Below are 24,399 nucleotides of genomic sequence, written 5' to 3'. Positions count from 1 at the left end.
CACTCTCACTCTCTCAAAGTGAAAGCATTTATTCGCAGAACTTTAAATAATTTTCCAGGGATGAGACGTAAGTAAAAATCTATTATGTACTACATTTAATTGACTACATTGTTGACCTTTAAAAACGTTGTCTGAAATTCAACAAAATAAGCACAAGCGATACTGAAGGCCACCTATCGTACGGCCTGTTTCTATCTGGAGTAACACAGCTTAAAGAGGCCCTATTCTCCTTGCCTGCAGTGTGTTCTTTAGGGTTTAGTGGCTGTACACGGTCTGCAAAGGCCTTACACGCCTCCATTGGACTCCTTTATTTACTTAGTGACATCACTTTGTAACACTTGCGCTTCTATTGGCTCGTACTCCAACACATTGTACGTGATAGGCTAAGGGGCGGGACATCTCTAAGCGACCAATCACAACAGAGCCGTATGTTTTTAACGTCTTCTCTCGTGTTCCACCGTGTTCCTTATCGTCACGTTGTTTTCATCCCATCAAAGACACGTGTTGACTCCTGAAGGCGCCTCCTTGTTCCTTCTTACCCAAGAAGAAGAAGAGACACTTTTCTCTCACAGAACTTGTTTGGACCTTAACAGAATTAAAGTTGTTGACTGTGGAGGAGGTGATTCCTCGAATGGCTCCATCACAAGATCTACAGTCCTGCGAAACCAACTCTCCCACATCAAGTGTCCTCATTGACTTGATTACAATCCCTCAACATAACATGTCCTCAGACTTTCAAAAAGGAAATGACAATGAAAATCATGATTAGCATTCGTTCTCCGTCACATCTTTCTTTTAGGGGAACCCTCTCAATCGCAAGGCCAATAACTTATTTACATAACAAGCTTGAAATAGACCTGGGGGGTATACTACGAAGCAGGATTTTCGCTTTGCGGCTAACTTCAGGGAAAACTCTGTGTTTCCGGTCCTACGAAGCTGGTTCTCTTTTTAGCAGGCTAGATCTCCATGGTAACTTATGCTGTGCGGCTAACCTGCTCCGGACCAGGTTAGGTTGCAGGCTAAGAGCTCAACTCAGTGAAAGCACCGCCTGCTGACCAATCAGAGCTCAGTGTGCGGAGTTTAAAGCGATCAAGTCATATTACAGGAGAAAGGAAACACAGAAATACATATCCAGGTTAGGTTGAACCAGCTTCGTAGGACAGGCCTCAGGGCTTCTCAAACTCCGGACCGAACTAAAATCAATCCGGACCGAACCCTGTGTCCCATTATAACAAATAAAAAGGGACTAGCTGCCGAAAAACAGAAATGTTACTTAATACACATTTAAAGTAACACTTACAGGACATTTAAAAAAGGAGATTTGAGAGAAAATTGTGAGCATAAGACGTCTGAGTTTAATTTGAAAAGCTATGGCCATACAGTGTAAATGATGAGGGTGGATGATGATGAGGGTGAATGATGATGAGGGTGAATGATGATGAGGGTGGATGATGATGAGGGTGATAAAGCAGCAGCAGCAGTTCTTACCGTTGAAGGCGACGGCGCGGACGTGTGCCAGCAGCTCCTTTCCGTCGATGTTGGCCATGCGCGGGCAGAGGCCGGGGAATCCGGAGCAGAGCTCTCGGTGCATGTGGTGCAGAGCGTGGGCCATGGCGTACACGGCGTCCATCACAAACTGCACCTTCCCCTCCTGCTCGTAGGTGGAGTCACGGCCCACCTTCTCCAGCGCTGAAACACACATTAAAGATCCCCTATCAATATATCACAGGTCTCAGATATATACAGAGCCTGTTTCTGATTGGCTGAAACACCAAACAGATCATTGCAGCATTACCCATAATCCCCTCTGTTTCAGCCCTGTTTCAAAAGTACTGATTCTCTGTCTGTTACTTTAGATGAAAGTAAGGAGCCCCTCCCCACGCCCCTCTGAGAGACATTTGGTTACAAAGAACTCAAGGGGGGGGGTTACCTTGGTTGCTGATTGGCTAATGGTTACACAAGACAACACATCGTTATGACATCACAAAGTGGCCAAAATCTGATCAGCTCATTTTCAGACAGGTTTTTATAGAAATGGATCAAAAAGAGAGAAAATCTTTGTTCCTGAAACTTTCAGAGTCTCTTTGCACAGAGGGGACACATGTTGATGTAGAAGAGACATGGAGAAGAGGGGACACATGTTGATGTAGAAGAGACATGAAGAAGAGGGGACACATGTTGATGTAGAAGAGACATGAAGAAGAGGGGACACATGTTGATGTAGAAGAGACATGAAGAAGAGGGGACACATGTTGATGTAGAAGAGACATGAAGAAGAGGGGACACATGTTGATGTAGAAGAGACATGAAGAAGAGGGGACACATGTTGATGTAGAAGAGACATGGAGAAGAGGGGACACATGTTGATGTAGAAGAGACATGGAGAAGAGGGGACACATGTTGATGTAGAAGAGACATGAAGAAGAGGGGACACATGTTGATGTATAAGAGACATGGAGAAGAGGGGACACATGTTGATGTAGAAGAGACATGAAGAAGAGGGGACACATGTTGATGTAGAAGAGACATGAAGAAGAGGGGACACATGTTGATGTAGAAGAGACATGGAGAAGAGGGGACACATGTTGATGTAGAAGAGACATGAAGAAGAGGGGACACATGTTGATGTAGAAGAGACATGGAGAAGAGGGGACACATGTTGATGTAGAAGAGACATGAAGAAGAGGGGACACATGTTGATGTAGAAGAGACATGGAGAAGAGGGGACACATGTTGATGTAGAAGAGACATGAAGAAGAGGGGACACATGTTGATGTAGAAGAGACATGAAGAAGAGGGGACACATGTTGATGTAGAAGAGACATGGAGAAGAGGGGACACGTGTTGATGTAGAAGAGACATGAAGAAGAGGGGACACATGTTGATGTAGTAGAGACATGAAGAAGAGGGGACACATGTTGATGTAGAAGAGAATCCCAGAGTTTCTCTCCCCCCACACTCCCCCCCCCCCCCGTGATTAAATAACAGAGTGTCGAAGACGTCGCCATCTTTTATTTGAAAACTCTGGAAAGTCTTTTCCTAAAGATTTCCGCAGAGTAATTAGCGTTCGCTCACGCCGCCGGCTGCGAAAACAGAGGAGGAAGAAACTAAGTGCTGGACTGGACCCTCCATCAACAGACAAGACCTTCTTGAATTAATAGGGGCTTAGAAATGAAATCCAATTTGATGGTAATAGCAGGCGGGCGGCGGGGGATCTGTCCGAAGGGAGGCATTTCTCCGGCAGTAAAGACTGATTACACGTCGGTACGGCGGTAATAAATGAGCCTCGGATGTCACAGAACCGAGGCTGCAGATCATCGCTGCTCCCAGTAGATGATCAACCTCCTCAATATTTAAAGAATACATATGTTTGATCCGGGGAAACTCAAATGGAGCCTGAATGCAGCGTTTTGAATTCACAAGAAGCTCCGACTCAAAGAGGGTTTCACATCTGCTGGAGAACAGAGACGCTCGGGAACACGCAGGTGTTCAATGTTTGTTTTTAATCTAATCCGACTTGTTTACGGCAAATAGAGTTACCTGTTCACCTAGGGATACTTTAGAGTTCTAAGAGAGGTAAGATTTTCTTTGGATGCTACTTCAAAACAATTCTGTGAATAATAATACTACGATGGAACTTGTTGTAAATGAACAACATCTTATATTCTATATTCCCGTTTTCATTCGTTGCCTGGCATACACAGTGCAGTGTTGCAACACACACAATTATGTTCATGTTTACTTTTGCTCAATGTGACAGGGAAGTCAGATTCAGACTGACAATTACCAGAACAATAGAATTACGGCTGAAACGTTGCAGCAATACATCCATGTTTCCACTTAAGAGCACATGGTCATTATCGGGTTCCTAATTGTATTTAGTGCCTCTACTTTGACATGTTTACATTTGGAATTGTTTATTTCTACTTGTTAATTTCTACTAATGTGCAATGCCTTGTTTTTGATGCTGCTGCAATGAAAATAATTCCCAATTTGGGATCAATAAAGTATATCTTATCTGTGTGTTTACATGCTTCTAGTCTGTGGAATAACTGTAACGATGCACTGAAATATTGTACAAGTCTATCTAAAATGAAAGTATTATTTAGGAGTCAGATCATTAATGGTTATGAACAGGACCTGTAAAATCCCATTTGTTGTTATTTCTTGTAATTGTAAAAAGTAATTTCTTTCTGATTGTTTTGTAAAAAAACAACAAGACAAACATGTCGCTGATGACGATGACCTAATGTTTTATAAGAAAAATATATGTTAGAGGGGGGAGGACCAGAAACGTTTTTTTAAGCTTCTTCTTGCCCCTGTTGAACATGAACAGAGACCATCTGAAAATTATTATTATTTTTTTTGGTACTTTGTTATAATTATTAATCTGAGTGAAAAAAAGAGAATATATATATATATATATTATATTTTTTTGTTTCTGACATGTTCAATAAATTGACTAAACTACAATTGACTAAACTACAAACTGTAATGTTCAAAACGCTATTTAATCACCCTCTGTCTGAAACCAGAGCCCAGTTTGCTCTGATTGGTTAGCTGGCTGGCTCTGTTTTGATTGGTCAACCGCTTAGACATACAGTAAGCCGCACCTTATCCTATCACGTACAATGTGCTGGAGCACTAGCCAATAGAAGCACGAGGGATACGTAGTGATGTCACTATGTTAAGTAAGCAAACAAATTGATCTTATGGAAAGAATAATAGGGCCCCTTTAATACAGTTAGAAGCGGATATATCCACCAATGGTTTTTAATAAGGTTCCACACCAGCAATATGGTCAAACTTAAATTATGTACATACATTGTAACATTAACATCTCGGAAAAAGGAGCATGTAACATCCAGTATTGCTTATTAAAGTACAAATAGACCAATAAGTCAAAACCACTAACACAAGTCCCAACAAGGCAATCGACTGCAAGCCAAGGAACAGTAAAACAAATCCTAAAAAGCTAAAGTATTGGTCACACTATTGAAATGAATATTATATTCTCAGTTCCATTGTCGTCTATTTACACATTTGTACAGAGACCACTTTGAGAATGATAAGGAAACAGCAGAAACTGTTCCAAATAGATACTTTATTTGAACATAACATCCAAGTGAATTACTACGCATCTTCTCACAGAGTTTTTAAGCAAAACGCATTCATCCATCAGCCTCAGATAACTTATGAATAAACATGAGTCCTGAGAGGAGAGAGCAGTCTGTTTACCATGCGGCGACCTGAATGTCTGAAAGTTGATGATGGAGAAACAGAAAAGCTGAGTGAGGCGAGACAGCTCCATCACGGCTGCTGGCATTTCAATTACACATCACTTACACGTAAATGTAATTCCTTTTCGTCGTGTTTCTGTTTTCACTTCGCTCTCTTTCCCTCTCGCAGGCATCCGTCGGTTTCAATTAGATTTGTAAATAAGATAAACGGCGTACTAATTACCGAGGTTACTCGTGATGGGAGAGTTCAAGAGAAACGAGCGTAGCTTTGGGGGCTCACACGCCAGAATACATTTACATGAATGGAGGTTTCTTTTTTTCTGTTGTTTATCAGTAACGTCAGTCTGTGTCAGATTAATGATGATGTTGCTGCACGACGTTGAGTCATAAAAACACGACAGAAATGTCTCAAACATTCATCCTGCGTGAATGAAGACCGTGCTTTCAATTATTTTGTTCCGCTTAATGTTATGTTCAGAAAGCAATTTGCATAAACAGCGTGACGCACGGGAAACATTTAATTACTGAACATGAATCATTTTAACGGTCACTCCAAAGCCCATCAGATAAACAATGAATCTTGTCCCTGACATTTATGTTTATTATTCAGACGGAAACATGCAACATCTGCATTTTATTCAGATCGTTTTTTCTAATTTAAGCAAAAACAACTCTGAGTCAGACCTGAGTGAAGGTAATTGTTCCGTTTAAATTACGAGTAGGTCTCAAGTGTTGCCGATGAAGTACCGATTTAAGTCCAGAGGCACCATCAATAACCAAGTCAAGACTAACAAGACCAAATGAAAAACAAGTCCTGAGTCAATATACAATTCAGGACTCATAAATCCAGAGTCAAGACCAAGAAGATGGTCTAACAAGTCCCAATTGAAGACCAACCAATCATAAACTGTTCAGTCCCAAGTCAAGACCAAGTTAAAGAAGACAAGTCCTGAGTCAAAAGTCGTAGAGAGTTAGTCCCAAGTCTCGAAGTTCAAAGCAACAATTCAACACCGGTAAATCCTAAATCAAGTCCCAAGTCTAAGAACAAGTCATGACAATCAAATAATGACCTGTAAATCCCGAGTCGAGATCAAATTCAGGGTTGCGTTCCGATAATCCAAAAATCAGCTGCTAAATTCTAACTAGTGGTGTACGATAATGTAACTTTTATCGGGTTTATCGGGATGACGTCATAATTCCTAATATCGGGCCGATAATTATCGATTATTTAATATATAGATATTATAATATTATTATTATAAAATGCTTAATAAGCCCCGTAACTTTCATGATATAATTTCTCGGTCATAATCGGTTGTTTCCGTGAACGGCCGACTGTTGAGTGACGGCAAATGCTGCGGCTGCAATGCATTGTGGGGCAGCATTTTCTCCTCCTTTCGGTAAGGGAGGTCCAGTGGTTCCTAAGCTAAAGGAGGTTATAAAGGAAGTTTGAAACCTCCTTTCCTTTCATTTAGAGAATTGGAACGGCACTTGTCGTGGCTGCCACTGAGGGACTTCTGGGTCATTTCACTTGGTTAGGAAGGTTCCTAAGCTAAATGGACTATTGGAACGCAACCCAGGACTCACAAAGAACAACACGTCATTAATTTGTCCCAATTCAAGGACAAGTCAAGACTATCAGATCCCAAGTCAAGGTCGCCAAGTAATTTCCTGTAAGTCCAAAATTCAAGACCAAACTTAATAATAACAAAACGTCAAGACCAACAGATCATGACCTGGAGGTTCCAAGTCAAGACCGATTTCAAGGCCAACATGTTCCAATTCAAAACCAACAAGAGCCAAGTCATGACAGATAAGTCCTGAGTCAAGTCTGAGGTAAAAAACCACAAGATCTAATTCAAGACAAACAAATTCCACCAACACAAGTTGCCTGTCTGTTCCGAGTGTAAACCAGCCAATGCAAATTAAAGACTGACGGTACGTCCACACAGCAGCTTTTCAAAAATCTTGAACATCTTGGAGCTGGGCGTGTCTGACAGCTTGGGGATTTTTTGCGAGCAATGCGACCAACAACCAATCACATGAATCTCCCGCCCCCGACATACAAAGCAAAAAACCCCAGGGATTTTATGCGAGCAATAGATATATATATATATATATAAACTCCCCAAACAGGCGAAACCCTACCAGTTTCCCCCACTGTCTCTGCCACCTCCCTCCATGCCTGGTTCCTCCGGTTTGTATCCCGTTAATAGTTCTGGTCGTAAAGAACCGGGTGATTTGCTACCGTAATTTCTCGTTTGGAATATGAGGAAATGAACTGCGGTCTGGTTCTCCCTGCTTACACGCGGTTTGATTGGCTAGCGCTTCTACTGTCAGATTTGCATAAACGTGTTTGATTGGCTGGCGCTTCCAGCTCAGCTTCAAAAGTTGAACATTGCTCAACTTTTGAATCCTGGATATCCTGGAAATCTTCGCTTCGCTCCCCCACAATGCAGTTCGGCGAAAAGCGAGGCAAAGTGACGTCATCCCCATTCAAAGTCAATGGGCAGAGAAGCGTTGGAAGCGTTGGAAGATTCGTCTAAAGCTGCTGTGTGGACGTACCGTTACAAGTCTCGAGTAAAGATCAACTTTAAGACCACCGCGTTTCAATTCACCACCCAAACAATTCCAGTCAAGACCAACAAATGACGACCTGTACGTTCCAATTCAACACAAGTCCTGGATCTAGTCCCAAGCTAAGATTTAATAAGGACAAGTTTCAGATTGTTAAGTCCAGGGACAGGTTTCAAGTCAAAACCGACAAGTCCAAACTCAACGTGAACGATTAGGTTGTATAACAGAGCTGGAAAACAGCACGATTCTCCTTTGATGCCAAGTGCTTAAGGACACTGGTCAAATCTCGTGATTGTGACGTGTTGTTTAAGTGGTTTAAGGTCAGATCAAATGTGACCTGCTCCATCGAAATCAGTCGCATTGACCCGAAGACACATTTTGAGTTGTATACACTGTTGGAAAGAGGATATTCCTAGCTTTCTAATGATATCAGGATTGTTTTTGTGCTCCAAATATTAAGCGAAATATGTCACATTATATAATGACTGTCACCGAGTCATCGTTTTGAGAAAAAGGCCTTCAAAGTTTTCTCTTCTCTGGAATCCATCGATCTGATTGGTTATTAGCAAATGATCAAAATACTACGGAGGGAAGATATTTTCGTTTGGATTACTGGTCTGGGGGAAGCTCGCGAGTGTGTGTGTATACGTGTGCGTGTGTGTGTGTGTGTGTGTGTGTGTGTGTGTGTGTGTGTGTTTGTGTAATTTTGCGTTTGTGTGTATTGTGTTTGTTTCCGTGGGAAAACCCTCACGAGAAACACCGGCTGTTGTTCTGCCTGCTGTGACGTTAAGTTACTCCGTTCTCCGCCTGTAATCATGCCGAAGCTTCAAAGTTGTATTTATCATCTGAATTTGCCGAAACAAGTTTAATAGTCTGAAAGCCAAGACTTTGTTTAATTGAAATCAGATGAAAACAAACTGTAACGGACCCTGCCGTGTTATCTATGATTACTATACGCTTACATTCATAATGTCAGCCGGAGGGAGGGGGGCGGCGCTGCGGAACAGCAGATTGCGAGTGAGAGCTGTCTTCGTCCCTTTACAAGCTTCAAAAATGTATTTATCGTGTGATTTTGGAAATAATAGTTTCATATTCTGAAAGCCAAGACTTTGTTTGTTTAAAATCAAACAAAACACCCGAACCCTGAAAAAATTGTTTTTTACGTAAATCCACGTTTATTTTGAAATGAGCCGTTGCGACATCCGACTGATTTCGATAGAGCGGGTCACAAATGCGTTTATTTAAAAACCAGCAGCTTTTTTCTTGGTTGCTTTTAATCTGAGACCTAAAAGAATCAAAGAAAGACGGCCACTTTCTCCTTTTCAACTTTTTGACAAAGAAACACTTTGCGAAAAGTTCCCAAAGTGCTGAACACTTAAGAGCTGCTTTAACAGATGAAAGGAAGACATCCGGCCTCTGTCGAAATGACTTTTTCAACTGCTGACTTTTCGAAGCATAAAAAAACTGTAGCACAAAGTAAACGTACACAAGAAAATACAAAGAGGCGTTCAAATGCAAATCAGGCCTTCACGTCCACTCAGTGTACTCACAGGGAAACTGCAACACGGAGGAATACAAAGGGAAGGGACAGGGTTGTAAAAAGGTGAGAAAAACAATGAGGCTCTTAACTCAGCGAACATCGCTCAACGAAGCAGAAGAAACTAATCAAATATTCATGTTCTCAAGTGAAACCGTGTTTGTGGAATCTCCGGGTGAAGGAACTGATCTTCAGAGTGGAAAACAAGCTTTCCTCTGAATAAAACAAATTCCATCTCCTCCTACCTCTAGTAGGACCTAGTGAACCTCTAGTTTACTGCAAAACAACGAAGTGGAAGCTTTTAAAATGTGCATTACGCTAGGCATCAGAATCACAATACCTTTATTCGTCCCACAGAGGAGGAAACTTAGCATGTGTAACAGCAAGAAAAGAGTAAGTAAGACAGCTTAATATTAATATTACTCAAGAAGCATGCATACAAGTACTACAGAAGAAATACACATCCTGTAACGGTGAACTTAAAGGGATAGTGGAAATTGAACCCCAAATAGTTTCGTTTTAACTTATATACAAGCATAATTACGTACCAAAACAATCACACCTGATCAAGAAAATATAATAATTGCCTTACGCATGTTAGAAGCACTTTATTGCAGCTTCCCCGAACTTTTTTAGAAACGAAATGATCGAGTCAGCCAAACCGGAAGTGAGGAAAACTCAGGAAGACGAAACGATAACAAACCATGGCGTCTATGCATAATGAACGTGGAAGGGCAAATATACCAGACAAAGAAGAAGGATTGTACGAGGTATCCAGTGATGATAGCGAGTCAGAAACATCCTCTCGGCTTTCCTGCGAAAATGTAGTTTTAGGAACTGAATCTGAATCCAGTTCAGTAAGCGACGATGGTGAGAATATTGAGCCAGACGATGGACCATTACGTCCTTATTTGTTCGAGCCCGAGGTGATGGAGTTAGTTCACGGCATGGGCAATGGCGAGGACGACCAGGACCAGGCGCCAGATGATGCACCCCTACGCACAAATAATCTTGACTGGTAGGTCCCTAAGCATAGCTCACGCTAGGCGCTATATTATATATTGCAAAAGTTGGCATGCATGTACTGTAGGCCTATGGCTATGCCCGAGGATGACTGCATGTAGGGTACAGTTCATAACATACCAGGGTCAGGTTCACATAAATTATCTTGTCACATTTATTATTGTATATGTAACAGCCTTATGGGCATTAATTACATGAATACATTTAAATGAATTGTATACTAGCATGATATACAGCTAGAGCCAATCGGTCTTTTGACGTAGTAGGGTCCTACTGTAATCCTAGGCTAGCCAGGCTGCCTGTCAAGTGTAGGCTGTACTCACAGTACTGTTAGTCTATCATGTCTATATGATGACTGTAGTGCAGTGGTTCCCAATCTTTTTGTGCCCAAGGCACACCAAAGGACAAGTCAAAATCTCAAGGCACACCTATTGTGCAAAATAGCCCTGATAACACGTGTTATCACTCATATGTAAAATATCTGTAAATGTGCATAATTATTTACAAATGTCAAATAAAATGTAACAAAGACAACTATATTACTCATGAAATATTTAGTAACGAAATATTTCAGAAATGAATTTGAAACGTTATCAAATTAGGCTTCATCAAAGCAGCAACACACTCATTTAAACCAGACAGGTCACAACATTACAAATGAGACAACGGAAATTCAGCACAGATAACTGTCAATGCAAGGAAGCTGCATTGTCCATGGTCCTGAACTACAAATTATAAATGTAACATTTCAGCAGAGTCGTTACTAAAAAAAAGTAATATATTACATATTACTTAAGTATTACACTACTTCGTTACTCTCTACATAAAGTAACTCGTTACTTTACTCGCAGGGCCGGCCCGCCCCTCCCTGCAGGCAGATCACGCAGACTGCTAAAGTTTCAAATGTTCTCTTTAGTTCAGTTTCCATCCTGAATGTTTTCCTATCTGACCGTGGCTGTCCTCTGTCTCCTGCTATCTGTATATTTTGCGCAGTCTATCTCTGCTCACTCTGTTGCGTCGGCGTGTTCTCCTGCGTGTTGGCCATGTGTTGCACTGGAACCAGACACCGCAAAGACTTCAGCCGAGCACGTACGAACTGCGCATGCGTGAGTGGCAATAACTCTCCTTACCAGCAGGCGGCGGTAGTGTGTATTCGTCATTCAAAACAGGCAACAACCGGAAGACAGAGAAGAAGAACAGACTGTGATATAAACAAACAACAAATAGCGTGTGCGGTAGCTCCACCTTAGCATGTGTTCTTTGCAGGTGCTTGTTGAGGTTTGACGTGGTGTTTCCAGCAGTGGATAACAGCTTCTGGCCTGGACACAGTTTGCACCTCACCGTCACATTCCTGTCTATTCTTCGGATGAACTCAAAATAATGGGCATACGTCCTCCACCCCTCGAGAGTTATCGCTGACTCAGCCATGTTTATGCAGCACTGCACGTGGAGATGTAGTCGCGCAGATTATGTACATATAAACCTACAAAGTACTGATATAGTAAATAAAAAAAATATTATTTTTATGTAGTTGTATATTGCAATAATAACGTATGGTTGTCACAAAATCCCACGGCACACCCGGACTTGCCTCACGGCACACCAGTGTGCCGCGGCACACCGTTTGGGAACCACTGCTGTAGTGTACACATTCGACACTGTGTACCGGATTATCGGATGACGAGGCCTCCGGTCGCCTAATCGACAGGCAATAAATGGCGTTGTACACAATGGTACAGGCTAATGATGCATTAAATCAGCCAGAAAACATAATAAAATACTCGTGCCTCGTCCAATGTTTGTGCCCGTCTTCCTTTGTTTTCGTCATCACCCGAAGATTCCCGAAGTATTTCGTTTCATTGAGAGGGCGTGGTCGGGAGCAGTAAAATTGAAAATAAAATGAAACTAGGCGCATGAAATTAAAAGAAATTGTTTATTATGCTTATTTTTTATAAAAATACATAAATTAAACCCAAAATTCGCGGATTTCCACTATCCCTTTAAACTACTCCAATAACAAACATCCCAATGATCAAGTTATCGTTATAGCTTAACCAGTAACATATTGAAAGCTTGTCCTGAGGGTGGCGCTACAGGAAGTCATATTTGGATTTAAAAATGAAAAAAAAGGAATCCTGACTTCCAACCAAAAAAGGAATTCCTTAAAATACCTCTGAGCTTTTCTTTTTTTAAAGGTCCCATGTCAGGCTTTTCCGGTTATCACCCGTCTCCTTGTGAGTTATGAAGGTTTTTCTGCATGTAAACGGTCTGCAGAGTCAAAACCCTCAAAGTGCACCCTGTAGCGAGTAAAACTCTAACACAGAAAAACCTCCCCAAAACGCCTCGTTGGAGATATGTCACTGTCCATTTGATTCTTCCGGGTACATCATGATGTCATGTCGTCCCCGGAACGAAATGGACCAATCCGTGGAGCCGTTACGTTACGTCCGCGGAGCCGTTACGTCCGCGGAGCCGTTACGTTAAGCCCCCGCTGATTGGTCCAAATTGACCAATCCACGGACTTCCTCACTCACTCAGTGCAGGCAGCTCTGCTGATCTCTCCTCCCGGGCTGCAGGCTGATAACAGACAGTTGGGATCGTGGCGACATCCTCTCTGCAGACCCATTCTCACAGCGTCTATCAACCTTTTTCTTACTCAGTATCAAGCCACACTTATTGTTTTTACTTCGGCTGTGACTTTGTGTGTGCTCAGGGTGAGTTTGGCTGTGTTTCGCTGTGTATCGCTAAACAAGGTAATCACACCTCCACGGAGCTCAGCGCAATTCACAACGTCCCGACTGGTCCCGACCAATCGGAGCACACTGGGCTCACAGGGAGGGGGGGGCAAGAGCTGCAACGAGCCGTTTAGTGGAGAGAGTGAATATAAATACTTTACAGAGATGCTGTATGTGAAACCAATGTGAGTTTGGAACATTGAACAATATAAATCTATTCTAGTAGACCTCAACAATGGAATTATGATCAGTGGAAATGGCCATGGCATGGGACCTTTAAGTTTAGTGATGGTCTCGATATCATTGTGAAGTTTATTTCACCTGTACTTGGTGTTTAACTGCAGTTTTGATTTTTTTCATTCGATCTCTGCACTTCAATTGCGTCTTGATTCAATAAACTAAAAACAAAGCATACTTTGCGTAACTCAATGTCAATTTCCAAATGTTTGGTCAACATTCACACTCCTTCGAGTCACAACTCAGTCAAATCAGAAGTAACGGACATAACCAGCTTGTGTTTTACAGCATATACATTTCCATAAATCTGCAATCATAGAAAAAAGAAAACCCTAAAACTTGACATTTTAAAGTTTTTTCCGAACCAAAGTAATCTTGTGAGAAATGACGGTACATCCATGGGCACGTTGAAAACACAAAATGCTAACAGCTACATTAGCTTACTTTTATCGATGCCAAAATGCCAAAAATATAGCCTAAAAACTCCATAGTGTAATTAAACTTCCTGTCAACACCCTCGAAAACATTACAGAAACCTATAGTTTGAGTATCCCCTAATAGACGCAAGACGTACATTAGACACAAAGCTATTGATTTTTCTTGTCTCCCACATAAGTATTAGTTGCATTTTTTGTAAATTCCTTTAAGGCGAGACACCCTAGGTGAATAGGGTAATTCTTTTAACTTAAAGGTATCAGCTAGACATTTCCCCAGTTAATTACTTACAATAAAGCAATTGTCTTTTGTATTACACATTTTCTGAAATAGCATGTTTAAATATATAAATTACCCATTATTTCATTAAATATGCACATATTTTAACACATTTCAGGAATCGAAATCTGAACTTTGGATAAAGCCAGGTTCAAAATTATTGTTTCATTTTGTAGTCATATTAGTATCTAAGGCTTTTACTGAAGGGATATTGGATATCTCTTTGTATCACTCCATAAATCAGAAAATACTGTCAACACCCTCGAAAACATTACAGAAACCTATAGTTTGAGTATCCCCTAATAGAAGCAAGATGTACATTAGACACAAAGCAATTGATTTGTCTTGTCTCCCACATAAGTATTAGTTGCATTTTTTGTAAATTCCTTTAAGGAGGGGACAGTCACTTTTTGTGACTTAACTAAGTTGGAGCTAGTACTGCTAGATACTTCCTTGGAGAAGATTTGGAAACAATGGGCTGTTTTTTTTTGGCTGAATAATAAAAAAATCGAACTTCTCCAATGATACTCAGGACAGCTTTAATAACACCTTACAGACTTAAAGAATATATTTTAAATATGAAAACGTTTAATTATAGAATTCTACTTAATTGATATTTTAGGTTTTTTTTTAATTAAGGGATCTCAAGCTAGAATAATTAAAATATCTTACTTCTCCGATGATACTAAGCATAGCTTTAATAACACCTAACACACATTTTGAAATATTTCAATATTAAGTTAAACAATTCTACTTAAGTTATGTTTTTAGGGGGGTCCGTTTCTGAAATTGAGGGATCTCGAGCGACCAAACACCTTGATTTAAGGGTTAAATTAAAGGTTGATTACGGGGATTTCGGAGTTGTTGCTTGTCAGGAGGGGATTATGACGTTAACATGTGAACGATTGAAGAGAGGAATTGATTTTCTAATGGTGGGGAATCATTACAGTATTGGATTGCGTTAAAGCGACGCACTCTATCTGGCAGGAAACGAGGCGTCGACATTACCCCGAGCCGAGGGGCTGACGGAAAGTCGACCTCACACCTCAGGCCACTGCGTCTCATGGATGTTTAATTATCCTAATTAACTACGGAGGGTCGTATTGAGCGACTTCTTCTTCTTCTCTGCTGCAGGTTGCATATTTACAGGACTACAATGAAACTGTCAACGGATGTTTACAACACACAGTAACATGCAGCATTTATAGCCTACTTACAGGAAGCTATGAGGCAATAATTCATTCATTATTACATTATGCTACTGTAAGCTTTATACAATGCTAATTCGTCACCTGAATTATGTTTTCTATCAATATAACGAGGTAAGTTTCTATTTAACATACCTTCCAAATTGTTTTTTGTGTACAAAATGTTCACTGACTATCAGCTTTACACAAACCAATTTGCATTCATGATTAAGATTCAGCGAAGATTGGTCAAATACAGTGTTGCTTAGTTAAATAAGTACATTCATTGCAGCATGCTAGGTAAATTAAGTTGTGTACTTATGTTCAGTTTTTACATTTCATGCTATTTTATGCTTTTTATCACAACTCAAAAATCTTTCTCCCTCGGGATGAATACATTTCTTTCGTTTACCCCATTGTATTTATCTGACAGCTTACTTTACTTGTACATTGAAAGCATATGACACTCTTAAATAGAAAAGAATAATTCAGCGGTTTCCAACCCTCTGGCTTTTTACCCGTAAGGCTGTATTACATTAACCCTTGCTGCATGTCAAATGACTTATTTACATGTTCACTTAAAATACATTTCTTCTCCTAACCTCTCACATGGTTTAATGTAAATACATTTAGCATCTGCATTTAACCCAGAGTATAAGGAGCAGCGATGGGGATTAACATTTGTTTATTTGCATTCTTCTACTTCCTTTCAGAGCTCGCATCCCTCTCTACAGCACCAAACTAAATCTGCAACAACACACACATTTGTATCTGCTTCACACACAGGTTTTTATTTGCCTTGGGGACCAGATTTGTTATCATTACTTCTGGGGACCGCCCTTTCTGGAGGTCCCTGGTATGAAAAAAATGTGGTACAAACATACACCCTCACACACACATACTGTTGTTTGTGTGTATTGGAGACCGCATTTATGATGATCACTTGCGGGGACCGGCCTTTCTAGATGTCATAGACTCAAAAACAATACCAGGTAAAGAAACTACACAAAGACTGACACACAAAGTGTTTCTTATATGGATTTAGGACTACATTTTCATCAGTTGTGGGCCCCACCCTTTCTAGAATAGATCGATCACACACACACACACACACACACACACACACACACACACACACACACACACACACACACACACACACACACACACACACACACACACACACACACACACACACACACACACACACACACACACACACACACACACACACCACACACACACACACACACACACACACACACACACACACACACACACACACACACACACACACACACACACACACACACACACACACACACACACACCTGCTGACTCAGCGGCGTGTGTGATGACGGTGCGGCAGATGTGGAGCCTCACTAACACACAGATCTCCCTCTTGACAGCAACACACTGATCAAAGTGTAATCAGCAGCTATTCTCGGAGCGCTGACGCCGTTCTTCTGATGTTTCCCTTCTATCTGCCCGCCTGTATTTACCTAACACCTGCCTCAAATCCTGTTTGGTGTGTCGGACATGTTTGTGGAGGATCTGGCCCTCAAATCAGGGGGGGATTACATCCGGCTGCAGGTTCACTGCAGTCAGCACTGAGCGACTCAGAGAGGAGAACAATGCAAGATTCAGCAGCTCATCATTTACAAGTTGAGACCTGCATTCACTTTTAACAAGGTCAGAAGGAGAGGATTCAAAGCTTTATTTGTCACTTGCTCAAGACATACAGCGCCGTTTCGGCCATGAAAATCTTGAGGTTAAGCTCCTCCAACAATGCAACATAAAATACACTTAACAAAAAAGTAAAAGACATAATATAGTGCTGTAAAACTACCTTGGAAACAAATGCAATATTCTGATCTGTATTAGTGTATACGTGCAACCGATTGAAAGTCAATGTTGAATTGTTGAATGAAACGTTTTGTATTCAAACTGGACACAAACATTGTTTTTGTTTATGTCTGTGGCTATATGGCATGAATCTGTTCGCAATGTATTTTTGGTGCAATTAGAAAAACAAGCTTCCATCTAGTAATTTGAAGCCGTGCTGTTTTATAGTGGCCACACGGCGGTACTACAACTTCTGTGTCAGTCTTTGACGACATTTGGCCCAAATAAAACTTTTTCCCATTGACTTACATTGGGACAGAGACTGTACTTCAGCAGATCATTTCCCAGCCCTTACTGTGGGCTTTTGGGACTACATGTTGCCACAAGAGCAGAGCAGAAACCAGAGCCAATGACAGAACATTAACCACTTCATTGTTTGTGCGGTTTGTATTTATTATTACCAGCCAATGCACAAATGTTAGCTGTGAGCTTACAATAGGCCCACTTAATCTTTGTGCTCTGCCAGACTCTTCCAGAGCTAAAAACTCAACAGAAACCCAGTTCTTTCTTTACATTTCCTTCGTTTTTTTGTATATTTATGAAGTATATTCATTAAACCCCGGGATAAGCAAGCATTTTACACTGAAGTTGAACCGTTTTGACCTTTGCATGACACATTCAGTGATAGCAAAGATATTTCTGCCTGGTTATTATTCTGGCTTCTTTCCTCCAAAGTTATTTTTATTTCTGTTCTTGGATGACTTTTTTGGATGGTCGTGTGAAAGGTGATACATTTTCACTTTCCTTCTTACAATAACGTCTAAATCTGAGAGGAAAATCATTATAGACGCCTTTTCATATCCACTGTTACACTCCGCGTTATTCAGTACATTCTGGATTAATTACCGACGGAGGATGTCAGAGACGCTATGTATCGAGAGGTCGAGCCCAAAAATAATTATCCAGCGTGTTAATTGGCAGTCAAAAATCTGCTCATGAATATAAATGAAGAGAAGCGTTGGAGGGCCGCGTGTGGAGGCGTGTGGCGCAGTGGAATAGTGCGTTGGGTTCAAACCCCACTGCAGTGTCTTGAGTATGTCAGTCGCTTTGGATAAAAGCATCTAACAAAAATAACATGTAATGTAATGTAAAGGAAACACACACTGCTGACCCTGAATAACCACAGTCTCAGGGTCTGTGGATTTTGACAGGAAGTGAGCGGCTATACAGAGAAAGATAATGTAATTACTGTGATTATTTATGGTTGAAAGTAAATGTAGGGTCTTTGGTTAACACGAGCTGAAGTGATTCAAAAGTTTTGTTCTACGACATAAAATACATCAGTAAATACCCCACCGGTGAATTTAAAAACAGTGGTTGCTAACAAGCGTCTAAATCGCCAAACATTAGCCGCCTTTAGCTTAGCGGTGGTGACGTGAAGTCATGTTACCGTTCTGTAGTTCCTTTATAGCCCAACATTAGCCGTTTCATTCTGGTGATGGCGTTTAAGGTCCGAAAATCATAAAAGTGATGTTCTATGTTTGCCACACAGATTATTGTCTGCAGTAATGAAAAAGCACATTTAACAATCCCATTGGCTTGTTGTCAAGAGAACCCTTACGGCCCGTCTACACTACAGGCATCAACAAATCTTGATGCTGAGCGTGTCTGAAGCTTGGCGATTTTTTGGCGAGCAACGCGACCAACAACCAATCACATGAATCTCCCGCCCCCGACATACAAAGCAATAGCAATGTTAAAATGAAGTAAACTGGATATAAACTCCCCAAACAGGCGAAAACCTACCAGTTTCACCCACTGTCTCAGCCACCTCCCTCCATGCCTGGTTCCTCCGGTTTGTATCCCGGTAGATAGTTCTGGTCGTAAAGAACCGGGTGATTTGCTACCGTAACTTCTCGTTTGGAATATGAGGCTCTCCCAGCTTGCACGCGGTTTGATTGGCTAGCGCTTGTACTGGCGGGATTTGCATAAACGGGATTTGATTGGCTGATGCCAGCTTCGAAAGCATCGGGAGCATCAAAAGTTGAACATTGCTCAACTTTTGATGCTCGCGATGCTTGCAAAGCCACGCTCCACTCCCCACAATGCAGTTCGGCGAAGATTCAAAATCTTCTACGTCAACCCATTCAAATGAATGGGCGAAGCGTTGAAAGCCTTTTTCGATGCCTGTAGTGTAGACGGGCCGTTACAATGCTAACTTCCTGTTCGGTCAACAAAATCCCATCATCACTGCACACCTCCGTTAGTTCTGTAGGTGATTGATAGGCCTTATTCTGAACCACAAATAAGACCCAAATAAGTTACATAGGGAACATGAACTATTGTCCTACCTGTGCACTTCTTGGGACTCCCGGGTCTCTTGCCATGTTGTCCAAGTTTGCAGACAAAGTTCTCCTCCCAGAACTCGGCGAACCAGACGTTCCTGCGGTTGTTGGACAGCGAGCGGCTCTTGAAGTACCGATCAAACGCTGTGGAAGAAACAAAACATTGTGTTATGACGCTGATGATCTCCTTCTAAATGTCCTCCTCTCTAAAGGGTCTTTAGTTCATATTCAAATATTTTTATTTGTGTCTTCCTGGTTTGTTTTTGAAGACGGAGTCAAATCTGGCCCTCAACACATCCAAGAACCTTTAGTTATGCACAAGAAGGAAAAGGAGAAGATAGAGATGCAAAGAAAGAAGTGGGAAAGAGAAGCATTTTGCTGCTATGGAACAACATGTGTTTCATCTCTGACGTTGAGACGGTCAAAATAATAGTGAAAACATCAAACATTTCAAATGCATTGTGTTTCACATTGCTTTTTGATCTTCATTGATAGTTTGAAAGTTAATAGAGTGGTGCCAGAATGAGTCCTCACACCCAGAAATGACTTTTGCCACTTCCTGTTCCCTCGTCTGGAAGTCAATGGTTTTCTGAATGTGTTTTTGGTTGTAAGCCTGAAATAAGGTCTGTGGTTGACACAAGCTGAGGAGATTTCAAAGTGTTCTTCTACGACATAAAATATGTCAGCAAACACGCCACTGGCGAAGTCATGTGACTGAGCTGTAGTTCTTTTATAGCCCAACATTAGCTGCCTTTAGCTTAGCGGTGGTGACGTGAAGTCATGTGACCGTGCTGTAGTTCCTTTATAGCCCAACATTAGCCACCTTTAGCTTAGCGGTGGTGACGTGAAGTCATGTGACCGTGCTGTAGTTCCTTTATAGCCCAACATTAGCCACCTTTAGCTTAGCGGTGGTGACGTGAAGTCATGTGACCGTGCTGTAGTTCCTTTATAGCCCAACATTAGCCACCTTTAGCTTAGCGGTGGTGACGTGAAGTCATGTGACCGTGCTGTAGTTCCTTTATAGCCCAACATTAGCCGCCTTTAGCTTAGCGGTGGTGACGTGAAGTCATGTGACCGTGCTGTAGTTCATTCACAGTCCAACATTAGCCTTTTCATTCTTCTAAATGTCTTCCTCTCTTTGTGCTCTGCTTCCTGACTCACCGTCCACAGACACCCTCTTGGGGAGGATGGTGACGGCGCCCTCGGCCACTCGCTCCTGCTGCACCACGGGAGAGATCTTAGACCCCCAGCTGTCAGACCCCACCCACAGGAAGTGACCCGTCAGGTTGTTACGTTTCGCCGCATCCAGGATTCGCCTGCAGGGGAAACGTCAGAGAGTTACTACCCGTTAAATATTAATGACATTTCTGTTCATATTTTATGAAACTGAGAGTCTACAACCATGCTACAAGCTGTTCTGAAACACAGCTGTGTTTTGAGTAATGGTGAAATTGAGAGAAGTACATTGAGTACAGTAAGATTTAGACATACGTGTTCATTTTACAGATACTTCTATACTATTCGTTTAATAAGCACTAAACTAAAGTCCAGATGTCGTTTGCTTAATAGTTCATACACCAAAGGACAGACATCTTGACTTTATGAAAATTGATAGCAGTCCAATGTTGTTGAGACATGTTATCCAATATGAACCTCATGCAGTGTCTTTCTTTCTATGTCAATTATTAAATTAAATTAAAGGTCAAACGAGATGGTCTTTTTCAGTCATCTCTTTTTCTCTGTGAGGTCTCAAGAGTCTCTATGCGTGAGATTCAGAGCCTCAGATTAATACTGATATCTGTGTGTGTGTGTGTGTGTGTGTGTGTGTGGCTCCTAGTTCACTGAGATAATTGGAAGCTTGTTATCTTAATCTGCACTCAACGGCCGGTGGATGAACTGATTGAGAATATACAGACACAGAATTGTGTGTGTGTGTGTGTGTGTGTGTGTGCGCATGTGTGTGTGTGTGTTTGTTTTTAGTGGACGTTGACCTTCAGAAGATGAACAGATTATTTTTACAATTTCTTTTCTAAATATGTCAATAAAACTGAACAAAAGTAAATTACACATTTTTCTTGGAGTGAAATGGTAGAAATTGGATTACGAAAGTCTACAGTCATGCTCAAAATGATAATGCTCACATGCTGATGTTAAGCAGATATCATTTTGATCATGTTTACCATCAGGTGAGATTTGCTAGTTTGCACGAAACGGTGCTGAGCATGATGGGAATGTGATTACCTTCGCTGCTATGTAATCACACACACAGTAGAAATGAAGATGTCCGACTGATAAGTGTGCCAGATGAAAAAATGAAAGGATCAGTAAACAAATTGAAATTCACCCTAAGGGGGATAAAAGACATGTCTGTGGGAAAGTGTACAGGAACCCATTTAAAGTTGTTTACTCCAAAGGGGAAAGGTCAGAGATGCTCTAAAGTCTGTAGGCTTTAACTTCCTGGGAACAAGAATACAGAAACAACACATAATGAAAATCCATTCACCAATCCACAGTTGATGATATACCGTACTTTTCGGACTATAAGCCGTGACTTTTTTCCCCATTTTTTTTGTACAGCTAACGGCCACTAGGGAACCTCCTAAATCCATAGATGTAGGAGGTTCCCTAGTGGCCGTTAGACTTTCAAAAAGGAAATGACAATGAAAATCATGATTAGCATTCGTTCTCTGTCACATCTTTCTTTAAGGGGATCCCTCTCAATCACAAGACCAATAACTTATTTACATAACAAGCTTGAAATAGACCAGGGCTTCTCAAACTCCGGACCGAACCCTGTGTCCCATTATAAAAAATAAAAAGGCAGGCAAGTGCTTGGACCAGAAAGGGGCCCCCAAAGAACGTGGATTAAGAAGCTCCACAACAACGACAACATGAAACACCCTTTAATTTACTGCAACGACATGTCGGGAAACCCCCTCAAGGCGGCCCCATGCATAGCGCGCCGTAAGAAACTGCTTCTTAATTTCAGTTTTGTTGCTCCGCTCCGGTTTGGGGGGGGGGGGGGGGGGGGGGGGGGGCTGTATAACATTCACAAGTGGACCTTTAATAAAAAAGTTTGAGTACCCCTGAAATAGACCCTTCATATTTCCCCTTATTGAAAGCAATCTGTTTTAAGGAACTAGCTGCCGAAAAACAGAAATGTTACTTACCGTACTTTTCGGACTATAAGTCGCGACTTTTTTCCCCATTTTTTTTGTACCGCTAACGGCCACTAGGGGACCTCCTAGATCTATGGATTTTACAGGTACAATTAACCACCTTTAACGCTATGGGCTCTATGCCCGGTCCGCGCCCGCCACCTTTAAGCGGCGGGCTCCAGCAGGAAAAGCTGGAGGCCGGAAAAGAGTGAGACAGGTAGCGCGCCAAAGTAAAAGTGGAACCGAGAGACAGAACGAGAGCAAGACAGACGGACAATTTAGCTGCTGCGGCTCATATGCAGGTGCGCTTTATAGTCCGAAAAGTACGGTAGATAGATTTAGAAGTTTAAAAAGTTTAAAAGCCACAAATACTGTTGGGCTAAATACAGAACAATTTATTTTCCTTTTGTTTAAAGTCTTTTACATTTCAAGCCTCGCCATGGCTCTGATATCATCATCGTTATACCGGACGATTTTGCAAAGTAAGATAATTTGTGTTGGGAAGATTCACCTGTTTGTCATCGGCAAACTTCACAAAATCAAACTTGTGTGTGTGTGTGTTTTTTACCGGATGTCGTCCTCGTTGGCGAACATGATGACGGCGCGAGCGTTGGGCGTCTCGATCAGACGCAGGATGATCTTGTCGAACTCGCCGGGTCTCGGCTCTCGAGGAATCTTTAGAGACTGAGCGATGCAAACCCCACCTGAGAGAGAAATGAAGAGAGACATTGAGTATTAAAAAAGAGCAAGACTTATTGACTGTTGTAACTTGTTTTATTTAAGGCAGTAAAACATTTGATTATTTGATTTCTTGATATAAGTTAAAAGGTACGCTTCACAAGAAATGCTTTTATTTTGAAGTGCAAGTATGTCTCTTCCTCTGACTGCTTCCTGTTGTTAGAACATTTTTTAATACGAATATGTCGAGTGCATTTTCTCTGTCTTCCCCCGTTCTTGTTGGAAACTGTTTAAGGAATATAAAGTAAAGGTTCAGTTTGAAATAGACCGGTTCTTCATTGTAAGCTTCTATTACACAACGTTGACAGTCGGGTTAGTCAATATTCAAGTTGGAGAGCAACCAATCTGAGCTCGACGTCGATCACGATCCACATGTCATACGGTATGATGTAATTATACTTTATTGTCAGACCAAGTCTTAAATATGTCCTGCATCACATCAGCTCCATTTGCATCCTCAACAAGGACACATGTTTTTTTTTTGTGACCAACTTTTTATTGTTGTTTTTTTTTTTTTTGCCCTCACAAAAGGGACTTATACAGATACAAATGATATAGACAATACAAAAAGAAAAAGAAAGAACAAAAAAAAAATATATAAATATATATATAGGGAATCCCTTTCCCATGCCACCCCGTCCCCCTCTCTTCCCACCCATCTTGCAATTTCACAGAAAATCCTACCTGATGTTTTTTAGCAATCGTCTGAGTTCATCTATATATTATATATATATATATATTATAGCATAACAATTTATAGCATAACAATTTATCCACATAAAATACATTCATTCCTTATTTTTTTCACATAACATTTCATCTGTTTAAGCTGAATTGCGATTAACTCCTAATAAATCACAATTGCACCAAGGTGTGCGGATATGTACAATCATCATTTACATGAATGATATTACCCGATCAGCAGCTCTTTGAACAGCCTCTAATGTTCCCCCTTAGCCTTATTGGCAGAAGCGATTGACAGCTCTGAGATTAGTAGGTCATGGAAGATTGATATCCATTGCTTAATAAATAAAGTATGTGGGGGTTTCCATCGTATTACTAT

The 24,399-nt window shown here is 41.2% G+C and overlaps 1 protein-coding gene across 2 annotated transcripts in view; it reads right to left on the bottom strand.

The window, feature by feature from the left end:
• The window catches only part of LOC117448337 (metabotropic glutamate receptor 8-like), a 210,540-nt gene that overhangs the window by 70,664 nt on the left and 115,477 nt on the right, over window positions 1–24,399 (bottom strand). For both annotated transcript variants that reach the window (XM_034085593.2, XM_034085594.1), the window contains exons 4-7: window positions 23,167–23,302; window positions 20,602–20,756; window positions 19,447–19,584; window positions 1,489–1,689 (exon numbers count right to left, since the gene is read on the bottom strand). In XM_034085593.2, coding sequence (XP_033941484.1) covers window positions 1,489–1,689; window positions 19,447–19,584; window positions 20,602–20,756; window positions 23,167–23,302 — 630 coding nt within the window. The remainder of the gene's footprint in view (window positions 1–1,488; window positions 1,690–19,446; window positions 19,585–20,601; window positions 20,757–23,166; window positions 23,303–24,399) is intronic.

This window comes from Pseudochaenichthys georgianus, chromosome 6, assembly GCF_902827115.2.
Source record: "Pseudochaenichthys georgianus chromosome 6, fPseGeo1.2, whole genome shotgun sequence".
Classification (NCBI taxonomy): Eukaryota; Metazoa; Chordata; class Actinopteri; order Perciformes; family Channichthyidae; genus Pseudochaenichthys; species Pseudochaenichthys georgianus.
Note: the sequence above shows the minus strand (reverse complement) of the source record. Positions and strands in the feature narration are given on the sequence as shown.